The sequence below is a fragment of the Triticum urartu genome, chromosome 3 (genome assembly GCF_003073215.2).
Source record: "Triticum urartu cultivar G1812 chromosome 3, Tu2.1, whole genome shotgun sequence".
Lineage (NCBI taxonomy): Eukaryota > Viridiplantae > Streptophyta > Magnoliopsida > Poales > Poaceae > Triticum > Triticum urartu.
The window spans coordinates 7,769,316-7,783,348 of NC_053024.1; the positions used below are offsets into that span (position 1 = coordinate 7,769,316).

General features: G+C 40.2%; 1 protein-coding gene across 1 annotated transcript; it reads left to right on the top strand.

The window, feature by feature from the left end:
* The first annotated feature begins 1,032 nt into the window (after window positions 1-1,032).
* LOC125547568 (phenylalanine ammonia-lyase-like) lies at window positions 1,033-5,140 on the top strand. Its single transcript, XM_048711390.1, has 2 exons — window positions 1,033-1,397; window positions 3,436-5,140. Exons 1-2 carry the CDS (start codon window positions 1,033-1,035, stop codon window positions 5,138-5,140), a joined length of 2,070 nt encoding a protein of 689 aa, XP_048567347.1.
* Window positions 5,141-14,033: the final 8,893 nt, after the last annotated feature.

The window sequence follows — 14,033 nt, forward strand, 5'->3', positions numbered from 1 at the left end:
AAGAGCTTGGTACTCCATCCGTTTCATAATGTAGTGCACATAGATTTTTAGAGAAGTCAAAACTCGCAAACTTTGAACAAATTTGTAGAGAAAAACATTTACATCTAGAATGCCAAACAAACATATATCATCAAATTCATCATAAGATGTAGTTTCATGTTTTCTCTATAAACTCGGTCAAAGTTTGCAAAGTTTGATTTTTCTAAAAAAAAATACGGACTATATTATGGAACGGAGGGAGTATTATTCAACCTAAAGCGTGTCTCATGCAGGTAATAAACATATTGAATTGGATTACCACTTTGTCAGAGAAAGAGTAGCAAACAAGTTGCTCAACATTCCTTTTATACCCACAAGAGATCAAGTTGTAGGTTTACAAAACCATTGACAGTACGGCAGCAAGAAGCATTTAGGCGTAATCTCAACTTAGATAAGTTGTGAATGAAAGGGGTTCTTGAAATACTTTGTATGGTTTGTATTCCGTATGTGTGGTTGTGGTAATGCTGGTTATTGGTTTGTGTAAGATTGGCCATATCTCCTGTATAGCTTTCATAGAGGTCACAACCGACCCATAATAACACGTACGAGTCCCTGCTGATCGACACACAGCAAACTCTTCCGCCTAGCTTTTACAGGCATGGGTGCTAAATCTCTCCGTTGGTCCAAGCCTCCAACTAGGCCATTCCAAAATAATGCAAAGTGAAAACCCACTATATGCCAAACCTAGAGAAGAGCCAAGAAGGCTGAAAAGAACTTAATCTCGGGAAAGAAAGTTATGTACAGCATCTAGCGCTAAGACAATCAGTCAGGCGGCAACCACCTAGCAGTGTTCTTTCAGATGCCTTTGATTCCTTGCACCTCGGAGGAAACAATGGTTAATGCACCGTCATCTCGGAGGTCGACGGTGATGCAACCCATACAGTCCCACCATTATTTAAGCATACCATCTGCCATAGTTCCTTCCAAGAGAAGAGCTCGGTTCATCATCCACTACCCTCAACCGATCAACCACCACAGTCCTAGCAACAAGCAATGGCGAACAACGGGCTCGTCGCTGAGAAGGACCCACTTTTCTGGGGTGCGGCGGCGGCCGAGCTCACCGGCAGCCACCTCGACGAGGTCAAGCGCATGGTGGCGCTGTTCCGCGAGCCTGTCGTCAGGATCGTGGGCGCCGGCCTCAGCGTCGGCCAGGTGGCTGCCGTCGCCCAGGCCAAGGATGTGTCCAGCGTCACCGTCGAGCTCGCCGATGAGGCACGCGCCCGCGTCAAGGCCTGCAGCGAGTGGATCCTGGACTCCGTGGCCAACGGAGGCGACATCTACGGCGTCACTACTGGCTTCGGTGGCACCTCCCACCGTCGCACCAAAGATGGGCACGGCCTCCAAGTTGAGCTCGTCAGGTGATGCCTAGTATAATTTTACATCTCAACATCATGAGAATATTTGGGTATTCTTGCAATTCTGGCAGAAGAAACCGCTAACAGGGACTGCAGTGGGGACGTGATGTTTCTTAGCTCCAGCTCAAATAGTTCGGATGAAAGTAAAATATGAAAATTTTGATAAAGTATTTAAAAATCCTTTTTTTCTGATACACTAACAAATGTTTTGAGCGCTTATAAAGTTACACCATGAAATAACATTCGTGGATGTCATGGCAAAAAAACATCGATGCTCCAAAAATGATATTCTTGTAAGCATTTTGAGGTGCTGATTTTTTGCCACGACTTTCACGAATGCCATTCCACAATGAAATTGTGCAAGCACCCAAAATATTTGCTCAGAGTCTGTCATGAAAAAAAACAGATTTTTTTATTAAATATATTTTGAAATTTACTGTTCATCATAGCTCATTTCAGCTCGCAAGCAAAAGAAGACTTCCGACGGTCGCGCTGCTACTAATAAAAGGGAGTAGCAAGCAAATAAGGAAAAAAGTCTAAAATGTATATTTGTGTTGTTCAATCTTTGCTTGACCTCAAAGTAGTAGGTTTTTCTTTTCTTTGGCAAGTACGTTATAGTAGAAGAAATAATGTTAATTATTAATTGGCTTGTGAAAATTGTTTGAAATATATATGCATGAAAAGATCATATATTTAATTTTAAGTATTTATGTGGGAAATATGTACATAAAATGGTAAAAAAAATCTTCTAACGCCGCAAGATGTGGTACAATGAATTTAGTAAAAAAAATCATAATTGGAGATGTAACGTATACATGTGCATAACCACACTTTCTATTATTGGAATGTACTTTTTAAATATCTCTCACTACATGATGTAATTAGAGATTAAAAAGAATGTAGGATTCAAATTGAGGACTATTGTAGTCTTTCTATTTCCTGTAAACCAACTCAGGTTTGTTTTTTGTCGACTAGCTAGTAGAAGATACATATTCTTTTCAGTATTCCTTATGTTCTATAATATAGTGCAAATTAAATTAGTTCTAAATAAAATTTTGTAAAACTTAACCAAGTTTTTATAGAAAAATATGAACACTTACAATAGCAAATGTATATGATAGGAAAATATATTCTAACATGAATACAATTGCATATATGGTATATCATTGAATAGATGGAGTATTTATCATAGTAGGAGAATATGGGTCACTAAGATTCATAGTCACTAGTACGCCTGCACAATATTTTATATCTCAACATCTTGCTAATTTAGTTGAGAACACAAGCCGACACGCAGACACTTGGCATCCTTTTTTTTGCGAGGGTAAAAGATTTTTATTTCAGGATCATAGGGTTACAATCGAGAGGCAAAAGTTTCTTAATACACAGTGGTCCTCTACCTAACCATACAGTAGTAGTACTCTCCGTATGGCTATACAATGCCAACCGATCTGCTATCCTATTTTGTTCACGTTTAACTTTGCATGTATATAGCTTGCCACCACCACACTGAAATTGTTTAACTATCTCGTAGTAGTACGGAAAGTGATAGAATGATCTTGGTCCTATACGAACCCAATTTCCTAACTTTATGTTCTCAATTACTCTGTCCGCCCTGAATTATTTGTCGCGAAAATGGATAACAAACAATTTATTTAGAAATAAAATATGTCTACATACATCCATTTCTGCACAAATAATTCCGGACATAGGGAGTATTCCGTAACAGTTATGCAAGTAATATGGATACAAACTTATCCACGTGACCTTCTGTAAAAGAATATGATAATATGTGAGCTGTGTGAAATTTATAAAAAGGAACAAGTTATTTATTTCAAATATATCATAGTATATAGCAACTTCATCCATACCTCTTTTTTTTTTGCACAGCTCGTACGTTATCATATTTTCTTAACGAAAGTTGGCAAGGCTAAATTTGTTGAAACTTAACAATGTTTATAAAAGACGGGTCCATATGTATGTATCAAAAAAATTAGTCTGTTGGCCGGCCGTCATTGACCTTATTCGTCCATGCATGCAGGCATCTCATTGCTGGCATATTCGGCACCGGCAGCGACCACGAGCTGCCATCGGAGGTTACACGTGCGTCCATGCTCGTGCGCATTAACACCCTCCTCCAGGGCTTCTCCGGCATACGTTTCGAGATCCTTGAGGCCATCACAAAGTTCATCAACAAAGGAGTGCACCCGAGGATTCCCCTCCGAGGCAGCATCACCGCGAGTGGCGACGTGGTCCCGCTTGCTTACATCGCCGGTGTCCTTACCGGACGCCCCAACGCACAAGCATTTACCCACGATGGTAGGAAGGTGGATGCCGCCGAGGCATTCAAGATCGCCGGGATAGATGGTGGCTTCTTCAATCTGAACCCCAAGGAGGGGCTGGCCATTGTAAATGGCACGGCTGCGGCCGCCGCCCTTGCGGCCATGGTGTTGTTCGATTGCAACATCTTCGCCATCCTATCTGAGGTTTTGTCCGCGATGTTTTGTGAGGTAATGTATGATAAATCAGAGTTTGCCGACCATCTAATCCACAAGCTGAAACATCACCCCGGCACGATCGAGGCCGCGGCTATCATGGAGCACATTCTGGATGGCAGCCCGTTCATGGTCCACGGCAAGATGGTGAACGACATGGACCCACACCTGAAGCCGAAGCAGGACAGATATGCGATCCGCACCGCGCCACAGTGGCTTGGCCCGCAGATTGAGGTCATTCGGGCTGCTACCAAGTGTATTGAGCGTGAGGTGAACTCCATGAGTGATAATCCAGTTATTGACGTCCATCGTGGCATTGCACTCCATGGCGGTAACTTCCAGGGAACACCCATCGGCATATCTATGGACAACACCCGCCTTGCTATCGCCAGCATTGGGAAGCTCATGTTCGCGCAGTTCTCCAAGCTCGTAAATGAGTTCTATAATAATGGCCTGACGTCAAACCTAGCTGGAAGCCGCGACCCAAGCTTAGACTATGGTCTCAAAGGCATTGAGATCGCCATGGCTGCCTACTGCTCGGAGCTCCAATACCTTGCCAACCCGGTGACAACCCATGTCGAAAGCGCGGAGCAGCACAACCAGGGGGTGAACTCACTCGGCCTTGTCTCAGCCAGGAAGACTGCAGAGGCGGTGGAGATGTTGAAGCTCATGTCCTCGACGTACCTGGTGGCACTTTGCCAGGCCGTCGACCTCCGCCACCTGGAGGAAAACATCAAGATCTCCGTCAACATATGCGTGGCACAAGCTGCCAAGAAGGTGGTCGACGTCACCAGTGTTGAGAAGAAGCTTGCGGCCGCCATTGACCGCGTGGACGTTTTCCGCTATGCCGACGACCCATGCAGCGCCAACTACCCCCTGATGCACAAGCTGCATTGCGTGCTCCTCGAGCACGCTCTTGCTAGCAGGAGCATCGACGATGAGGTGTTGTGCAAGATCAGTAAGCTAGAGGAGGAGCTCGTGATAGCGCTGCCACGGGAGGTCGAGGCGGCGCGTGTGGCCGTGGAGAAGGGCACTGCACCCATCTCAAACATGATCATGGGGAGCAGGTCGTTCCCACTCTACCGTTTTGTTCGTGAGGAACTCGGATGCGTGTTTCTGACCGGGGAGAAGCTTCTCGCGCCCGGCGAAGAGTGTGATAAGGTGTTCGTGGGGATCAGCCAAGGAAAGCTCATCGACCCCATGCTTGAGGTTCTCAAGGAATGGAACGGTGAGCCTCTGCCCATCAACTAACTCATGTCAAGGTTTTTATCTCCATACGTGTGCCTGTCTGAATAAGTGAACAGTACTGTTGTTCCCGTGTTGTTCAGTTGTTTTTCCTTTGGGTAAGTCGAACTTGTCTCGTGTCATTTTGTAACTCGTGCTCTATATGTGTGAAATGTTTGTCTGATTCTTGCCCATCTTTGTCTGATTTTAATTTGGGCCACGGTCAAAAAAGCCCCCCACGCATTAGACCATTTCCCATGACTCGCAGCTAAAACAAGCCAGACAATGGCCCTGTTTGGTTCAGCTTTTATCGACGGATTCCGTTGCCGCGCAGTAGAATCTGAACCAAAAGGCAAACCCAGCAGAATCCGATTCCAGAAATTCGCTGCCAAAATATGAACCAAAAGCGGAAGCAGACCAGGACGTGCTTTTCAAAATCTGATTTCGCTGCGGGCCAGAATCTGAAAAAGCTGTATCAGCTGGTTTGCCAAATGACCTACATCTTTTTCACATCAGATTTTCCACAGTTGTTTTTCCACAACAGATTTTTCATAGCTGCTTTTAGAAATCCACAGCCGAACCAAACAGGGCCAACATATCTCCTCTCATTCTATTTTGGCTTTTTGCTTCCTGGATCATGTAATGTCTAGTGAAATACCTATGCAACAAAGCAAAAAATAATAATAATCCTCCCGGTAAATCAGCTAAAATTTACTAGTAACACTATTTTTTGGTTGACTCTGCTAAAGAGGAACACTCGGGGAATCTACGAATAACATTGTCAAGCTCATTGGTTGTGGTTTCTTAACCTCAAGTTTCCTTCCATCAGAAATAAACAATTCCCATATCAGAAACATGTTACCAGTTCCTCAAGTTTTTCGTTAAACCAGGACTATCTATTTTTCCTGGAGCAATATCATCAAAAAATGGGCTTCCATTCAAATCTAAATGTAATCCACAAGAGCATGTATCCACTCCAAAAAGAATGCTCCTATACAACGCATTCGGCTCACGTATGCACGCTAAGGGCCGACCCAGTTACATTTGGTTAATCGGTTGACTGGTGGACCAGCGACCGCTGACTATCTAATCAGTCATGAATTACCATTGACCTTTTAGGAAAACTCAGCCCTGACTTGTTTGCAAATATGAAAAAAGTTTGTGAGTTAGAAAAATGTTCATGAATTTGAAAAACATTCATTGATTTGAAAAATTCCCGAGGATTTAAACAACATTCATGGATTTTAAAAAATGAATTAAAAAATGTTCACAAATTTTGAAAACATTCATGGATTATAAAAAATCATGGGTTTGAAAAAATGTTGATAAATTTTAAAATTCCAGAAAGTTTTAGAAAATACAAATTTGAAAAATATCTGTGAATTTAAGACAAAATAATTATTTTGAAAAGTTCGCAGGTTTAAACCGTTTGCGTAGGATGGTTCTGCACCAGTGACAGAATGAGGCATGCGCCTTTCAGACATACTTTCTTTTCTATTCCAGTGCTTCAGCGTTTCTTTTCTTTCTTTCTTTCTCATTTTTTTTCTTTTTTATGAGTTAACTGGCCAAGGCCCAAGTCATGATGATGACCACTCCAACCAACGCATAAACCAGACACATAAAGCAATGACCTGATGTTCCTAGGAGTGAAACGAAGGGAAGAAAATAAAATCACTCAATCATGAGCAGCCCGTGTGATAAAAAAATGTAAAAACACCTTGATGGCGTGGGTACTAAAATTTGACAGGCTTGCAATGCAGCATGCTCACAAGCATAGAGGCCAAGGTGAAAGGCAAAGCTACAAAAAAATCTTCTCCCCGAACGAAGTGACGACGTCCTCTGGCAGCTCAATCTCTACCCTAGCGAGCAAAGTTCCCCCCTAGCAATCTCACAAGCATAAGAAGCGCAGACAAAGCAAACCGCACTACTAGAGCCTCTAAAACAAGTAGCACAAAAGAGATGACGGAACACATCGTGTGCGGACGGACCGACAACGAAAATGCAACAAGCTGCAGCAGTATCGCACAGGAACACAACACACATCTTAACGGGCGAAAAGAAAAACAATTTGATTAACCACGCAAAGGGCATCAAAACCTCCCTAAACAAAGCAAGTTACGAATCTTCAAGCGACGAAACGGACGACCAGCAAGTGCGTGGAAATTTTGCACAACAAAAAGGCTAAACGTCAAACATATATTTTTAAAACATGTTTTTGGAAATTTCTTTATTCAAACAAAAATGTTCTTTTATGTCTACTTTTTTTGCATATATAGCTGTAGATTTTTTGTATACACCAGGAACATTTTTTATACACATTTAAATTTTTGTAAAGACATGATTAACATTTTTTCCCCATATATGTTGTCATGTCTACTTTGTTCCATACAGATTGTACAAGTTTCGTATACATTAGAAATAGTTTTCTATACACATTTAATATTTTTCGAATGCGTTGTTATTTTTTAAATTCTTTAAGTAAATTATTAAGAAAAAATAAAAATGAAGCAAAAATGGGGAAAAATAAAGCGCTCAAGGCCTCTGATCCCCGCTGGGCCAGCCATTTGGGTAGCTGTTTGTAGCGAGGCTGCCCGACATCTCGCTTTTATCACCAAATAGAATTTTTCCTGTCAATATCTCGCTTTTAGCGAGTTGTATCATCGCGTCGCCCATATTGGACAGACCCACTAAAATAGCATCCTGCGGCTAGGTGCAGACCCCCTTTAATTTTTCTTTTGAAGTGTTAATTTAGTGTGTGTAGTAGAATAGCTAAGTAGCGATCTCTTGTACATGAGTATGCAAAAATGTTTATGTGTATGTGACCTTCTGTTAGAAATGTAATTAGATAAAATTATAATTTCCACACCTTGACTCCGAAAACAACATAGAATTAACCTAAACTATTTTTCACGTGAACCTAAATAATATGAAAATCTTAATCTATACAAAAATAAATGTGCATATGTCTTTTGGTGCGAAAAGGTAAAATTAAAAGGATGTACCATGCCTCATAGAAAAATGTTCAGGTACACAAAGAAAATGTTGCATGATTCAATAAGAGTGTCCTCTAGATCACGAATATATTGCGAGGAAGGAATGTTCATAGAATTGTGCATTTGAATCATTTTTTTGTGTAATAAATTTTTCTGTATTCAAAAATTGTTTATTGTCTATTAAAATAATTTCATGTGTATGTGGAAAATGTTCATGGAACATTACAAAAATAGTAATCATCTACTGAACAAAGGATGATGATGAACTAAAGTTTTTACTACTTATTTGAAACAAAGTCATCATGTGTTCGAAAAATGTTCATTTAACTAAAAGAAGTGTTTACATCTTTTCCCTAAATGTCCATGCTGTACAAGTGTTAACACATTCTGAAAAAAATGTCCATAAAAGTAAGTTCACATATTCTCAAAAAAATGTGTATAAATTTTGAAACATATGAGCATTATTAAATAATTTATATTTAATTTGAAATATTGAAACCACAAATATGAATGGAAAAGAAACGGAAAAACAAAACCCAAAATGAGACACAAATATATAATCCAGATATTTCAAACAATGAACATTCTTAAATCCACAATGAATAATTTTGAGATATGTAGTGAACACTTTTCTGAATATGTTTTGAATACATTTGAAAATTGTAAACAGCACTTGAACTTTTTTAAATAGCCAATGAAACTGTTTAATATAGCCTATAAATATGTTTTAAAAACACTATAAAAATTACTGGAAGACAAAAGGAAAAGCAAAATGATAAAAAAATATTTAACAAAAATAATAGGACAGGAAACCGAAATGAAAAGGAAAACAAATAAAAATAAAAGAACAGAACAGAAAAATGACGAAAGACCTGATGCTAGAGCAAGTTATGGATGGTAAAATAAACATATCAACTACACCCGAGGTGAGCGTACACATGGAAAAGAAAATATTGCTGGATAGTGGGCTGCGGCCCACAGGCGAATTAATGAAGGCGGGAGAGAATTCAGACTTGCCCTAGGCGATATATAGCCTGATCCATAGCCTTTTCCACGGATCAATCAAGATGAATACTGATAGACAATTAAACAAAAAGGAGAAGAGTATTGGTCGTCAATCAAACGAAACAAATATGTGCTAATTGTACAAATTCTGTCTGAAAAGTCCCAATATTACAAGTTCAGATAAAGAAACAAAATTAACCATAACTAAAATCATTTGGGAGGCACAAGGGAGGTATCAGCGGCCGGCGACTAACACGCTGGTGGTGCCGGTTCCGGCGTGGATTCCAATTTGACGACTATCGAGGAAGGCACAAAGAGAAAACTTAGGGGCTGATGGATGAATGGGTAGGGATCTTGGAACCTGCGTGAGTTTTTTCTTACAGTTTTTCCACTGGTTCTTGTCTTTCTTCTTCCAGTTTTTCCGATGTTTTTCTTCTTTTGTTTCTCTTATTAGTTTTTTCTCTTTTATTTGGTTTTAGTTTTTCTGTTCATCTCTTTTCTTTCCTATGTTTTTCTGTACATGAACTTACATGTGATGAACATTTTAACATATACGTGATGAGTTGTTTTATAAAAATACGTGAGGAATTTCTTACAGATGCTTAATAATCATTTTTATAAATATGCGATGAATTTTTAAAATACATGATGATCATTTTTCATATATGTGAAGATTTTTTCTACATACATGATAAACATATTATATATGAAATCAATATTTCATAAGCAAAGGTGAATTCTTGGTCTAGAGACATGCCTAAAAGATGAATTCTTGGTCTAGTTTGAAATTATATGAAATGTTATCGCAAGGTCAAGTGCCCACACTCTCCTTAGGACGGTTGGTAAATTACTTTACTTTCTAGACACGTATGAGTAAGAAGGATGCCTAGTTGGAGGGTGCTGCCTTGCAGGTGTATTCAGACCAAGCCAACGAAAGATAGTGTCACACATAGACAGACTGAGTGTGCTTTGACACAGCAAGCTATCACCCTAGTATAAGCTAGCTCTTCATAGATTAGATCTACAGTACTGTGATCATCTTGCTTATCAACAAAGATACACAGGCAGAACATATAAATCCTAAACCCGCAAAAAAAAGAACATATATTTTCTACCCAATCAGGCCTGTTGTATTACCTTCATCATCAATGCGATTTTTTTGGACACCACTCATCACTCTACCTTTAGAGGGCGACGGCGCATTAGGCTGGCATAGTGGGAGTAACTTAGACTAGTAACATACATATGTTAGTAGTCTATATTACTACCTCTATAGTGCATAGTATTATAGATTATATCATACGTAGTGTCATTTATTGCCATGCATGACACATAGTAGCGCCATATTTATTATGTTACGGTATCTACCTATATTACTATAGCCATCTCTTTTTTCTTTAATTGTCTGCCACATAAGCATGTTTGTGAGTCCCAAGTACATGATACTACTTAGGCTAGTCATAGTGGGAGTAACTTAGGTAGTAACATAGCGCACTTCAAGAATTTTTTGCTTATGTGGCAAGTAGTTAATGAGAAGTAGTAACATAATATGTTACTATAACATAGCGCTTTCCAAGACAACATTAGTCTACAAGCTATTAAATGAGGCCACATATGACACTAGTACTATGTTACTTTGCACTATGAAGGTAGTAACTTAGACTAGTGTCATGCATATGACACTAGTCTAAGTTACTCCCCACTATGACCAGTCTTAGAGCAAGTAGTATAATAAAGCTGAGTCAGCGGGCTATGAGGAATAAACTAGTATATTTCTGCTTAGTTGGAGGAAAGAGAAGAGGAGAGAGAAGGTATGCGAGCTCTTCGGCTAGTCGTAATGGTAGTATCATAGCTACTTCCTTCGTCACAGTTTAGAAGGCACAGTTAAATTTGCGTGCGTTTCCACAATAGACAAGGTTTAGGGCATACTGCATTTATTTCTAGTAGCTAATTAGTACTCTGATATACTATTTCTATATGCATGCGTAGTGTGAATGCTATTTTTTAGCCCATCCCACAACCAATAGATAACCACCTAGGTCCCAGAGAATTTCCAAGTGCGCCTTCTAAACCGTAGACGAGGAAGATGTGATGTGTGAACACGGTAGAAAACACTTCGTGGGGACTTGATTGCCCCAGACAATTACAATTACAATGCGCGTGCACCGGCGCTGATCAGCCAGCCCATCCAGTCGTCGGCAATAACTAGCGCGAAGCTCCAAATGCAGGCTTAACTCTTGTGAGCACACCACACTCCATGCGGATTCACTTCAAATACTACAAGGCTGCCTCTACTTTGAGCCTATATCTGTGCTAAAAACACGGGTCATATACTCCCTCCGTTCCTAAATATTTGTCTTTATAGAGATTTCAAATGATCACCACTTGTATTTAAGAAAAATAAACCATTAGATTCATATGCAAAATTACATGATATACAAAATATATACTTCGGAGGCATATACAAGACATACAAATTGAAGAGATCGTTTCCATGTACAAACTGCCGTTGGCAACCTTTCCAAATGGCTAGCCAACCACCGGTATGAGCGCGTGACGCGCCCATGACATCAAACCAAGGAATATTTGTGAAGGGGACCCGACCGAATTTGAGGTGTTGCAACCCCTAAGCCCTATTCCAAAGAGTTTGCACTATGAAAAGGAGAGGGAGGACTCCTGCGCCAGAGGATCCTGTTCTGCTCCGCTCCACCCGCCAAGTTCCTCATCTAGATTCCTTCATGGCCGAAGAGATGATAAGACGGTTTATTCATTCATCTTAATGAAACCATTTCGCGGTGCCTCTTGTGTACGATCTAACCACGATGTGTGTTTAGTCCTCACATCCCACGTGTGTGCTTCATATGGAATCCATGATATGTTTATGTTATATTATGTTTATGGTATGAGTTGGTATTTTTGTCTCTTCTTAATCCTATGATGTTGATACCCAATGCACCGAATGTGCGCCAAAGAGGAGGCACATTGCAGGGCGCATGAAAGGCTACATCAAAAACTGGTGACAATAGGGATTAGTATGATAGTCCAATAAAATTCATTTGGGGGAGGGGGGATGACGCGGTCACAAATACGCGTGACTCCAAGCTTTGGTGCAGGTGAGGGGGTGTTGGATTGCAAGGGACTATACTTTTTTTAGTCCCAGGGACTAAAGAGAAAAGACCCTCTAGTAGAGTCTTTTTCTAGTCCCTTAAGAAAATGTCCCTCATATTTGGTTACATATGGACTAAAAGGGACTTTGTCTAGTCTAGTCCATGTAAACAAACAGGGTCCCAAGGGTCCACGTGACCCTGAGTTTGGAAAAGGTGAGCGGTATCCAGGCATCAAGGATCTGTGTGGGTCCGAGCTTGTGCGACGAACATCGTGACATCGGAGATTTGAGTGACTTCCGAGTTGGCAAAGGCATGCGGCGTCGAGGATCACTGTAACTCCAAGCTAGCAAAGGCAAGGGGCGCCGTGACATCGATGAGCCTTTCACCTTTTGCAGGCAATGCTCTTTACATTACTTGTGTTTTACTTCGCCCAAAACTTGTTGAGGATTTAGCATCATCAATTCACCGCTTTATACTTGGTGGGGATTTACCACTGTAGATTGCAATGTTGTTATAGTGAAAACAAAAGGTGATTCGTCGGCCTTATAGGGAAGGTTGACATACATGGCTAATATTGACACACCAATGTTTTTTTTTCTAATATGTTCAATCATCTTGACGGAGCACCGCCTATTCGTACGTTATGAAGGTGTCGAGGGAGGTTTGTCATAGAGTCAAGCCGTTCTCAGATTACTTCAACACCCTGTACAAACTTCTCTTCCTCGACGCCAATCCAGGTCGTTCTCTATTATTTGGACTCAACTATTTTAATTAATCATACAACGTCTATCCAAACATGGATAGTCAACAAAAGTTTGATGGTACGATTAATTATTCTCACAACACTAACTTTTCTAGTATTGATATCTCTATTTGGGTTAACCCGTCAGATGTTTTTAATAATAATAAAATTATTATAATAAATACGCTATTTGAGTAAAGATAACAACATATTTTAAACCGGCAAAAAAACCAACATATTTTTAAAAAAAAGTTTTACTAAAAAATACTCCCTCCGTTCCTAAATATTTGTCTTTCTAGACATTTCAAATGACTACTACATACGGATGTATGTAGACATATTTTAGAGTGTAGATTCACTCATTTTGCTCCGTATGTAGTCACTTGTTGAAATACCTAGAAAGACAAGTATTTAGGAACGGAGGGAGTAGTAACTTAACTGTGTGTTATGCTATTTCGCAAAAAAAAAAGTGTGTTATGCTTGAATGTTGGAGTATGCATGTGAATTGTGAGACTCTTGGGAGAAGAGAGGGCATCATGATGGCGTGGGGAAAAAGCAAATCAATCAGCTGTCTCGGGTGGCAAAACTTCAATATATTTTTTCAAAAATTCAGATTTGACCAACCATTAATACCCATTATACTTGTATATGTTCCTAAAACGTCTAGACTCCTCTTTCCTAGAGCACGGCCGCCTCCTCTTCTTCCCACATGACCGCATATATTCTCCCCCTCCTCTCCCGCTAGACCGTACTGGCCGGACGGACGAAGCAGGCAAGCCAGATTTTAGTCCGGGAGGAGGTGGAGAGAGTAAGCTTTCCTGCATCTCATCTGTTGCTGATTTGTTCTTCTTAGATGATTGCTTTGAGACTAAACCTGCATCCTTTCTTTAGTAATCCCATTCTACCATTCAATTTAAGTTAACCTATCCTATATATGACTCGGATCAGATTTGAAACTCTCTGAATTTATTTCATTTGTGTATGGCAATCACGATATTTTTTTGCTTTTGCGTAAAGTGTATAGCAAGAAGTTGACAGCCGCATTTACACAGTAAAATTGATCGGACATGTCG

What these genes read in the sequence shown, in the direction of transcription:
- LOC125547568 (XM_048711390.1), top strand. Translation starts at nt 1,033, where the DNA reads ATGGCGAACAACGGGCTCGTCGCTGAGAAGGACCCACTTTTCTGGGGT. An exon ending in CTCCAAGTTGAGCTCGTCAG is followed by an intron (nt 1,398 to 3,435) that starts GTGATGCCTAGT and finishes CCATGCATGCAG; the next exon opens with GCATCTCATTGCTGGCATAT.